We start from the raw sequence: 12,301 nt of genomic DNA, 5'->3' as shown, positions 1-12,301 counted from the left end.
TAAATATATGTGTTTAATATGGGCAAGATCTTTACCACAGGGGCAATTAGTAGAAAGGAAAGAAAATACTTTACCAGAGTGTGTGTGTTCTTGCCCTAATGTAAAGTGTAATGTATAATGTAGGATTAAAACACAGGATTTGTTTTTGCTGAAGTTAAAAAGATTTCTATCACTCCAACTTTTTTTCTTACTCATAAAAGTATGTGAGGTAATCATTGACCTAATAGTTTTTTTATAACCTTGAGTATTTTTTCTCCACAAGTATTTAGTTTGCCACTGCCAAAATTGATTGCTACAAAGTTAACCCTGATATACAGGGACCCATATGCAAATATAAAATGTCAGAAATTATGTTTGATGAGAAGTGATGATGGATTATTCTGAATCTGGATTTCAATTTACTTTAAGGGTTATCTTTAGGTTTTGCTTTTAAAAATACTTGTGGGTTTCTTTTCTTTCTTTTTTTTTTTTAGCATCCTTTCCCCACAAACAAAACATCTCACAACTTTTTTAAATTATATTTTTTTCCTGAAATTTCCTTTCCTTTCTTCTCATCCCCACCCTTCTCATATGCACACCCTCCCCCCAAAAAAGGTGAATGGGGGCGGGGCGGGGGGGGAAGAGGAGATACAAGTCTTACATCTCGGAATTCTGATGCTTAAAAAAACCTAGGGCCACTTGCCACAAACCAGGCAGGGATCTGAGCCTCTGCTTGCGCGGCACGTGGACCAGAAACACTTCCTAGAAACAGCCAAGTATGAAAGCTGCCTCAACCCTCCCTGAACTTTGCCTGTAAACACAGCAGCTGACAGTCCTGCATCCCCGCTGGGTGGATCCCGCAACTCCGAGGGGAGAATGGCACTTCTTGTTTTTAATTAGCCAAGGTGAAAAGGTGAATTAAAACTGGCTGCTTAGCAAGCCGCAGCAAGGGGCTGACTTCGGAGGGGCTGTGAAGAGCCCCCAAGGAGGAGGTGGCGAGTTTGGGGAGGGGGTGCTCGCGAGTGTGCGCTAGAGTGTGTGTGTGTGTATGTATGTCTTTTTTTGAATGAACAGCCTCGCAGAAAGTGACTGCAAAAGCAGTTCTGGGGAATCTGCAGGCGGTTCCTGGGGTCCGAGAGCCCAAGCCGAACTCCTCCCTTGGAGTGTCCCCGTACTCTCAGCTTGAAAACAACTGTCCTAAGTGAGAGGGAAGCTTCCCGTGACATCTCCAAACACAGCTTGACAAATGGCACTTGGGGATCGTGTTTTCTGGTGACAACGGACTACGTCCCTGTGTGTGACAGAGCTGTTGGAGCTGCCCCTGAAGGAAAAGTCTCCCTTCCAACTCTCGACCCCGGCGGCCAAAGTGAAGACCGGAGGAAAGGGAGGTACTTGCCCAGAGAGCAGCATGGCATCCGCTGGGCACATTATCATTTTGGTCCTGGGGGGTTTGCTCTTCGAGTTTGGGATTGGAGGTCATGCAACAGATACCACCCATCCCCGGTTACGTCTGTCGCACAAAGGTAAGTCGCTGTTCCAGGTTATAATTTTTTTTAAAGAACTTTTGAAATGGAATATTCTAAAGTCATCTGATAATGACATGTAAATGCCCCTCCAACCGCTAAAATGAATGCAAAAACTATCCTTTTTCTCTGCGCAACGTCTCTATTTTCATTACTAGTATCACTAATTGATGTCATGCTTATCACACCTGAAAATAGTGTAAAACAGCTCAGCAGCTTAATGTTGTTTGTGTCTTATAATGGGTGCCTGGTATTTACCAGGTATTTAGATTTTATGAATGAGAAAATTACTAGAAAAGCTAGTATATCTAAGTGTTGGAGCAGGTAGTAAATAGCCTTGTGATGCTAAATCGACCCAGTGGCCACTAAACATTTAAATGGCAATTTATGGTAAGGGGGAGGGGAGAAGGGGGATGGGAACCACAAGGGAGGGCTGAAGAGATAGAGGTGCAGTTTTGCTTTTGTCCATAATGGGAGGTGGGGAGAAGGAAAACAGAAGAATAAGTAGAATTCCAGAGCAGAAGAATGATTTATTTTCCAAGATAGCAAAGCCATCACACTGTAATTAAAATGACTAACTGCCAATAGAAGTCAGTTTCTAATTTAACTGAATTGACTATTGAAAAACATGCTTGTGTGTGACAGAAAAATATGTGCAGTATATGTAACTATTTTGATAATTAAATTTATATTGAGTAAAAATATTGGGTATTGTTTATCATTGCCTATTTCTTTTTAATGTATTGCTTTACTGAGGCCCCTTCTTAAGAATACTTAAGCAAATCTTCAGCAAAGGAATCCCTTTGGGAAATTGCAGAATCCTAAATAATATGTTACCAGAAGGTTAAGTCTTATATGAGGATCACTTACAAGCCAACTTTATAATGCCCAAACATTTTCTCTGTCATTAAATGTATTTGGTGTTACCGGTTTTAAAAACACATTTAGAAAGTGACTTTGCTGACTTAGCAGAAAATTGGAATAAATTATCAGAATGGAAGTATTTGTTCACACCACATCATCCTCTAAGCCAGATAGTAGATGCAATGATGAAGATTACATAAGAGCCATTTAAAATTGTATAATATCTTCAAGTAAGTACCCTTAGTGTAGAAAGAAAAAAGAAGCATGAGGCAAAACAGGTTTTAACTGCATTTAAAAAAAACAACAATACAGCTGGCTTTTTTGCCAGAGAAGGGAACAAAAAGGAAAAGCTTCATAATATCAGGGAAAATTGTCCTATTGCTTTTAATTGGGTTATTTATTAGAATAGCAGTTTGACTTTCTAGGATGCTAGCCATTTTTAGGAGAAGATGTCTGAAATTATTGATAGTTAAGGTCCTTTTTAACCATAATTTTACTAATACATGTTAGTAACATAAAAGAAAGAAATGAATAATAACTTTGTGGAATGTTTAAAATAGAGCACACAACTGAAAAAAGTATTTAGTATTTGTATAGGAATTATCCAATACATATCTGAGTTAACTGTGATCAGATATAATTGAAATAGGGCATAGAAGCCTTGGAAAATGAAGAGGAGAATAGCAGAGTGAATGAGATGAATAGAACGATTGTTATTCTTATGTAGACAGGTAGATTAGCTGCCAGTTTTGGCAGTCTACCATGATGGCAATTGTGCTATTAAATTTGTGTATATCACTGTTGGAATAATTGTTTTTCCACAGCTCAGAATCTATATCCATTTCTCTGAATGGCACATTTATTTTTTAGTAGGAAGCCTAAAATTTGGTTATAGGACATAATAATTCTTTGATACAACTACATGGGGCTTCAACCTTAATTTTTTAGGTCTTAATTTTGGTATCAGGCTCTCTTTACTAGTATGCTCTCTCCATCAAAAAAAAAAGAGTTGAGTTTATTGAGAGATATACTGTGGTATGTACCTGTTATATACTTAATTACAAAAGACACATGATTTCCCTTGATACTGTTTTAATTCAATAGTTTCAGCTGGAAAAGAACACAGTACACAGACATTTACATATATACAGGCATTTTTTGTACAGTGGTAGAGTAAATATAATTGAATATTTGTATAAAAGCCATATATCTGAAGCTATTTAGTTGACCATTTTTACATGTAGAATTGTAACAAAGAATATGCATTTGTTGTCTGGTACTTTGCTATATTTCTATATAGCACAGGATGTGGAGCACTGTCATAATGAGAATAGAAAGTCCTACCAAACCAATGTGACATTTACCTATGAAAATTCTGGATCCTTAACACATGCATGTATACATCCACATATATACGTATGTATGTGTGTGTGTATGTTCTGTGGTTTTTCAGTCATGTCTCACCCTTTGTGAACTCATTTGGGATTTTCTTGGCAAAGATACTGGAGTGATTTACCATTTCCTTCTCTGCTTCATTTTACAGATGAGAAAATTGAGGCAAACAGAATTAAGTGACTTGGCCAGGGTCATACAGCTAGTAAGTGTCTGAGGCCAACTTTGAACTAAGAAGATAGGTCTTCCCGACTCCAGGCCCAGCACTCTATCCACAGTGTCACATAGCTACCCAAGGATAGATAGACAGATAGATATATAGATAGATAGATAGATAAGATATCTATATGGTAATGAATAAATTATAGGATATATTATAATTATTAAAAATGTTGTAGTTAGTAATGATATTGACAAGGTGATGATTTCACTAAAGGTAAATTTTTAACCATACCTAATGTAATAATGAATAAGAACCTATTGAAGAAATAATTGGTTCACATGCTTGGCATTGGTTCATGAATGGGATGAGAGATTTAAAGCTGAGAAGGACCTCAGAAGTCATATAGTCCAACCTCCTCGCTTTACAGATGGAGATGTATATTTGTCCTTTCTCTCCAAGTGTTTCTAGGATATTCTTGAGTCTTATTTGCACTGCAGTGAAATTTATATGGCCTAGCAGTGATTGGGAAGAAGGGAGATGATGGAAGATGGAAAGGAGTACAAGTGTTTATCCCTAACCTCAACAAGACTTCTCAGGAGGTTCCAACCATGTGAGCAGCAAATTGTTAACAACCAGATACAGTGAATAGGTGAATGGAATTCAGCTGTCCTAACCTGATATAAGACTAAGAATTAGGATCTATCAATCTTTTGAAAAAGGGTGACTCTCCAAGTGTTACAGTTGCCTCTGCTACTCCATTACAGGAGTGTATGGATGACTAATAGTAGAGTTTAGAATGTAGTGATTGGTTCGAACGTATATGGACCCTGGAATTTCACTTTAAAAGAACAATGTCACCTCCTGAAGAAGAAACAGCAGAAGGCAGCCACAGAGAGTCATTTTCAGTAGTGTCAGGTGGTAGCTACAAAGATGGAGAGAAGCTACAGATACAGTGTTATGGAGGCAATAGAAGAGGGATCTTAGGAGTTTCAACAGGCATGGTGGAAAAGTACAGGTGTAGCAGCAGCATCAAGGGAGTTGCTGGGTTAGGAAGTAAATTGGAATTTCCTAGATTTAGAGGTGAAAAGGGTCTTAGAAGTCAATAGGTCAATCTTCTTCACTTTACAGATAAGGAAAATTGAGGCCTAGAAAAATAATATAAGCAATCAATCAGATCAATCAAATGATATGACTTGCCAATATAAGTAATAAGTAGCAGAACTGGGATTTGAACTCAGGTTTTCTGACCTCTACACTCCACCTCCTACTGTATCACTCTTTCTATTGTACGAAGTTACTTAGGTACAGTAGACAAAAAACAAAAACAAAACAAATTAGGAGAGGTCTTCCAGTAATCAGGTCAGGTAGATATCACTGAAGCCTAATTACAACCTCATCTTATGGCGCAGTGCCTGGACATTTCTCAGAAGGTGGCCCTAAAAATCTTCTTTCCTTACCCTTCTTTACTCTTTCATTTTCTGGAAAGCTAAATTAATTTTTGTATGTAGGTCTGAGAATGATTCTATTGCTTTAACTCTTACTTATTATTTACTTTGCTATTCTGTCCTAGTTAAATAGTTTACTATTTAATGGATAGTTCCTTCCTGAGTTATTACTAAAGCAGTTATTGGGTTTTTGAATTGTATATCATTTCTTCATTGAACTCAGTAATGCATAGGAATTCCAAAGTGAAGGAAATATTTATTATGCATAGTTCTTGAATCCTCTTTGAGGACAGAATATTAGAGGGAGCTCAAAACCATAGAACTTTCTAGAGCTAGTAGGGAGTATGGACTTGTGGATACCCTCAATGTATTTCTCCCCATTCTGAGTTGTTGAAGAAAACCAAAACTCTTACTCTTTTGGATAACAGACCTAGTGAGGTCTCCTTGTCACATCAGGTAACTGTTATAAAAGGGAAACAGGTCTCTAGGTTTTTATTACTTATCTGTCTGTCAAAATGGGTTCAGGACTACAAGTCTACAGTTCCTTTAGTTTGTAGGAGTGAGATTAGGAGATGTAAAAGCAAGAGGATTTAAGGTGAAAGAAAAAAAGAAAGGATTATAGATTTAGAGCTAGAAGGGACATTAGAGGTAATTTAGGTCAATAATTTTACAGATAATAAATTACAAGCCCAGAAAACTTCGTTGATTTGTCCATGGTCAAATAGATAGTAAATGAGAAAGCCAGGATGTAATCTGGGTTCTCTGATTTCACATCCAGTGTTTTTTCCACTTGACTATTCCCTACTACTCATTCAGTGACACTGGCCTTCATGATGTTCTTCATAACAAGACACTCCATCTCCAACTCAAGGCATTTTCACTGTCTGTTCCCCAAGCCTGGAATTGTCTGTTTCATTTTCATGTCCCAGGTCCTCTGGCTTCCTTCAAGTCCTAGATAAAATCCTACCTTTTAAAATAAAACTTTCCTGATTCCCCTAAATACTAATGCCTTCCCCTCTGTATTATCTCCACTTTTATCCTTTATATATCTTTTCCATTTCACTGTGAGTTCTTTGTGAGCAGGAACTTTATTTTTATTTCTTACTGTGTTTTTTAAAATATTTTTAAAATATGTAAAACAATGTCCGGTACATAATAGATGCTGAATACATGCTGGTTGCGTAACTATACCACATTTCCCTAAAGATATGGTTCTCTCTCTCTCTCTCTCTCTCATTCCATTACAATCTTCATCAACACATCATTTCTGAAGGCCCTGTTTTCTAAAGCCAAGCTAGATGAGAGAGGTACAACAGGACAGAAGAGAAGGAAAAGAGTGAGGGAACAAAGTAGGAAGAAAGGTGAGCATAGATATGAAGGGTTGTCCACCTACTCAGAAGTTGGTGAATAAAATAAAAACCTTTCAAAATAGAATAGCAACATTCTTTGATCTCTTTTCATCCCATCTGAAGGTCTATATAACTGTGATGACTTTGTATAAACCCACTATATAAAAGATATGAAAGGCTAGAAATTAATCTTCCTTGTGGGAATTGACACATATATACATACATATGTGATAGACATATTGTATATGTATATATGTACACATATATGTATAAATTACATACATATAAAAACTTAGTGTCTGGTATATATACAATAGCTTGTTCTAACTTAACAATAAAGTGAGAAACATAAAGAAATTATATTATATGTCCTTGAGTTTCCATTCTATTTCATACAGGACATCAACACATTGCAGATAATATATTGAAATATATGTAAAGCTGTTACAAATAATTACCAACTTTGTTAAAGTATTAGTATTGTATTAAAGTATTAGTAAAGTATCATTGGGGAGTGCTAGTGAGGCAAGATAATGAAGAGTGGAAGATGATCTGCCAGGGTGAAGTTAAAGTTCCAGTAAAATAGCTGGAAATAAAAGTTAAGTGTGGGAGCTGGTGAACTCAGTTACTATTCGTCAGCACTTCTGAATGTCTGTTCATCCTTTTTCATGAAGTCTTTGTGAAGAACTTATACCAGATGATCTCTAAGGCTCCATCTACCTATAAAACCCAATGATTCCATGAGTGGAGAAAGAAATACCCTTAGGTAATGGCATGGATAAATTGTTGGAAATCAGCCATGATGATACCAATGTAGGAGGCAAAGAATGTTGGTCTAGAAGAGCATAAAACTTTACAGACCACCCTGACTGCTAGGTATAGATTGTTATTTATTTTTGCTCCAGTTCTCATTGTTTATATGGTTGATTCTCAGTTACTAATAGTTACAGTTACTAATAATAACTCAATAGATAATTATGTAATTAATAAAATTTTCAAAGTTTACTGCCAAGATTTACTCATGTCATAAAATACATAGTTTTTGCTCCCTTGTTTTATGTAACATCTGAAGGCAACTAGGTGATGTGGTGAATGGAGTGCCAGGCTTGGAGTCAGGAAGACCTGAGTTCAAAGTTGGCCTCCAACACTTACTAACTGTGTGACCCTGGGCAAGTCACTTAAACCAGTTTACTGGGTTTGTCATCTGTAACCCATTTTACTCAGTTGTTCATCTATAAATGAACCAAAGAAGGAAATAGCAAAACACTCCAGTATCTTTGCCAATAAAACCCCCAAAAGGGGTCATAAAGAATGGGACACTACTGAAAAATGACTGAATAACTACAACCACAACCACAACAACAAAACTTGATGTATTCTTGGTAAATCACACATTCTAGAACTTTTTTTATATTCATAAGAAAAAAAATTAAATTAAAAGATGTTTTCGTCATAGTGTACAATAACTTAGTGCTGAAGGAAAGGGTTTTTTGTTAGCTTAAACGCTGAGGTACCCTTATTATATCCAGAACAAAAGGTTAAAGTTAAAGTTGATAAAATAACAGGTACTTTTTCCTTACTCCACTTTATGGTTCCTTAACCATAAATAGAGATTACTGATATAGACATACCCTATGTACTTTCTGTAATTGGCTTCCTCCCAAATCCTAGGAGCGTAGAATTTTGGGAAGAGAGTTTAGAGATTAAGAGATTTATAAATGGAGATACTTGTATTTTAAGAGATTACGTGATGTGCCCAACCTCAAGAAGTTAGTAGCAGGCCAAGCATTCAGATAAAGGTTTTTTTTAACTTAAATGTTCTATTTCTTTTACCATACTACCTTTAATTGGGTCACTTCTCAAACACACACACACACACACACACACACACACACACACACACACACACACACACACACACTCTTACAGGACACATGATGTTAGTAGTGAAATGACCTGGATTTGAGTTGTGCCTTTAAGTTACTGGCTAAGACACACACCATAGGCAAATCTTTTAATCTCCCTGAGCCTCATCTCCTTCATCTATAAAATGGGAATAAAGATACTTTTAGTATCTACCTTCTAGAATTGTTGTAAGGCTGAGATGAGAAAATCTATGTAAAAGTGTTTCGAAAACCTTAAATCTCTATTTTTCTTTCTCTACTTACAGAGCCACCGTCCTAGTTCAAGTGTACCTTAAAACCCTGCACAGTCTGGCTCCAGACTACCTTTCTAGACTGTTACTGCCCTTTAATGCGCTCTGTGGGCCTGCCTGCTATTCCTCAAACATAAAATTCTGCCTTTCACTTCTGTGTTTTTGCATAGGTTGTCCTCATGCCTGGAATAATTAACAACAACATCTATAAAGTGCCGACTATGTGCCAAGACTACTGAGTGCTTTGTAATTATTATCTCATTTGATCCTTTCACATTAGGTGGTAGGTGCTCTTATTATCCCCATTTAACAATTGAGGACACTGAGGCATACAGAGGCTAATTTACATGCATATACATATACATATACACATGCTGTCTCCTCTGCCTGTCCTCCACCTTTCCAGGATTACGTGATTTTGTCTTTGCAACCTCAGCTTCTCATCCAGTGCCTGGCACATAATAGGTGCTTAATTTTTGCTTATTGATTGATAACAATGATAATGATGACAATTAGGTGGCATTCCTAATCATTAAAAAACATTAAAAGACATTTTAAATATGCACAGAAGTCTGTAACAATATAAACTTTATGATATAAATTCTGACATACTTTCATCTTCCTTCAAGATCCTCCCTACAGATTTCTCCTTCTTTCATTCCAAAGAGTAAACTTAATAGGTAGATAAGACAAGAGGTCACCTGCCCTACATGTGTGCTCCTACCTGACCCTTAGGAGCTTCAGGCAGTTGGGGCTGTGTGTCATTCCCAAACATGAACACATTCCTATAACTAGCTCTTTTTTGTCCTTACCTAATTAAGCCCTCAAGCTTTATAAGAGCTCACTTTCCCAGACACTCCTGGAGCACTGTGGCCTCTGCAGTCTAAGGGATGAGAAAGTTCTAAGTTTGAAACAGTCATTCCATAAGTATTTATTAAGATCGCACTGTATTAAGTGCTGGGAATAAGAAGTAGTCCCCAAAATAGTCCCTGCCTCAAGGGCTTCACATTCTAATTGAGGAAACAGTTGAACAGTTCCATCCATATGAGGACTCACTGCTGGTCGCTTGGTGGCCCAGTGGTCTGAGTAAGTGATGGACCTTGTTAGGAAGACTTGAGTTAGAATGTAGCCTCAGACCCTTCCTAGCTATGTGACTCTGGGCAAGGGACTTAACCTTTGTCAGCCTCTGCCTCCTCATTCTGTAAAAAGGATAATAAAAATAGTACTACCTCCCAGAGTTGTTGTGAAATTAAAATGAGATATTTGTAAAGTGGCAGCTAGGTGGAGCAGTGGATAGAGGGTCAGGCATAAGCTTCAGAAAGACCTAAATTTAAATCTGGCCTCAGATACTTACTAGCTGTGTGACCTTGGGCAAGTCACTCAACCCTGTTTGCCTTAGTTTCCTCATCTATGAAAAGAACTGGGGAAGAAAATGACAAACCACTCTAATATCTTTGCCAAGAAAACCCCAAATGGGGTCGTGAAGAGTCAGGCATGAAGGAAAGCACTGAACAACAATATAGATATTTCTAAAATATTTAACAAACTTTAAGGCACTATATAAATTGTAGCTATTATTATTATTGCTAAATAACTTTTAAACTGGGATTGAAGTGTTTCAATTCAAGATTCTGTCATCATGTATTACTTTTATTGAGAGGATCTTTCTTTGAGAGAGCTTCCTAAAGGTATGCTTTTGCAGATAATTCAACTGTATAAAACTAGAAAGCGACTGTTAATACCATCTATAGGTAAATAATCATTGAAGTAAACATCAGTTTACTATGCAAAGAACCCAATAAAAATTTAGTCAGAGCTTCTAACGAGACACACACAACCTAGAAAACTTCACCCAGCGGGATTAAAGGAGATCTAATGCTTTCTTCTTTTTCTTATCTGGCATCTGTGTGGAATTTTCTGTATATTTGTCACTGACAAATACTGTGTTTGCAGAACTCCATAACAACTGGTTAGTGGAAAGTTTCAAACAATGGACTGAATTTTTCAGTTTTCATTTGGGTAGTTGGCACTGAAGAGTAAATGCTTCTTAGTAATAGAGGGATCAGGGCTACTTTAGGATTAGGAAGAGCAGCAAATAGTATTGGGACAAAATATTTTGGGGCAATTTTAACAATTTCATTCTAATGGACCTAATCTTTTTTCCCTCTTGGCTTAGTTTGTAAAGCCTACTTTCAAGAATTCTACAAAGAGAGGTGGCATGGTACATGGGAAAGAATACTGCAGATTCGGAAAAACTGAGTTCAATTGCTTTCTCTGCTGCCTACCTGGTAACGGGGCAAGGCACTCACCTTCTCTTGGCTTCAGATTGTTTTTCTATGAAAGGAAGAACACTAGACAGCATCTAAAATTTCTTCTAGCTTTAATTCTTTGATCCTAAATGATAACTATGTGATCCATACAGTGACTAAACAATATGTGCTACAGATGGACAATTTTGTGGGACACCGTATTTTAGTAATTAAAATATATTCCAAGAACCTTTTGCTAATAGAATATTACTTTGAAATCTATCTGAGGTATATAATGATTGATATAATGATAATATCTGAACTATTTCCCTTCTGCACTAAATGAAATCATTTGGTGGTCTCAGTCTTATGAATGCTGAATAAATGACCAAACCATAAAACCAATCAAGATTAGTGAAAATTAAGATGGGCAATATCAATACTTTAAATAAAATATTGAACAATTGTTACCCCTTCATCTTATCTGATGGATCTGTAGAAATAAGAGTTGAAGCTTCTTATTGAGCACAGTTGGGAAGAGATGCTTTTACAATTGTACATTTGGTTATATAGAAAATTGTAGTTGCAGAATTCTAGCAGCAGTGCTGGATATGCATGTGCATCCTTCTATCCAGACTCACATTAACGTGCTGGAACGATGCCATAAAGACTATCTCAAAGATGAGTAACAAAGCTAAAGGGATACTATCTGGAATGAGTTTATCTCCCAAATGGGTAATAAGCATGCAGATAAAATATCTTTGCTTCAATAAAGAGGGCCAAATGGATAGTATTGTAGGGAAACATCTTATTAAATATATTCCTTTAGCAAATACCTTGAAAATTTCTTGAGATATGAGAAATATGAATCTTTGTTGGAGTTTCAGTATAAAGTTTAAATGCCATTTCAAATATAAGGATAATTAATAATTCATTGGCATTTTAGATGTATTGTTACCTTTAAACATAATTTTGCTGATATCTTTTGTTTTTAAATTACCTGTATTTCCCGCTAACTCCCTCCCCCATCTTCTACTAGAAAGCCATCTCTTATAATAAAGATTTTTGTTAAAAGAGGAAGAAAAAAAGATCATCAAAGCTAACATATCAGGAAAAGTAGATGTTATATGCAATGGTGTTCTTTGCATTCAATAAAAGTTGTTTGTGGACAAACTAGTATAG

General features: G+C 36.5%; 1 protein-coding gene across 2 annotated transcripts in view; it reads left to right on the top strand.

Moving 5' to 3' along the window:
* The first annotated feature begins 766 nt into the window (after nt 1-766).
* SEMA3E (semaphorin 3E) overlaps nt 767-12,301 on the top strand; it is a 336,651-nt gene continuing 325,116 nt past the window's right edge. The window contains exons 1-2 of one of the 2 annotated variants that reach the window (XM_027838711.1): nt 767-884; nt 1,054-1,502. In XM_027838711.1, coding sequence (XP_027694512.1) covers nt 1,388-1,502 — 115 coding nt within the window. In that variant the 5' untranslated portion in view covers nt 767-884; nt 1,054-1,387. Of the gene's footprint in view, nt 1,503-12,301 lie in introns of both variants that reach the window. The other variant, XM_027838710.1, reaches the window with a different exon arrangement.

The sequence above is a fragment of the Vombatus ursinus genome, unplaced genomic scaffold (assembly GCF_900497805.2).
Source record: "Vombatus ursinus unplaced genomic scaffold, bare-nosed wombat genome assembly UNPS02014830.1, whole genome shotgun sequence".
In the NCBI taxonomy this organism is placed as follows: domain Eukaryota; kingdom Metazoa; phylum Chordata; class Mammalia; order Diprotodontia; family Vombatidae; genus Vombatus; species Vombatus ursinus.
Note: the sequence above shows the minus strand (reverse complement) of the source record. Positions and strands in the feature narration are given on the sequence as shown.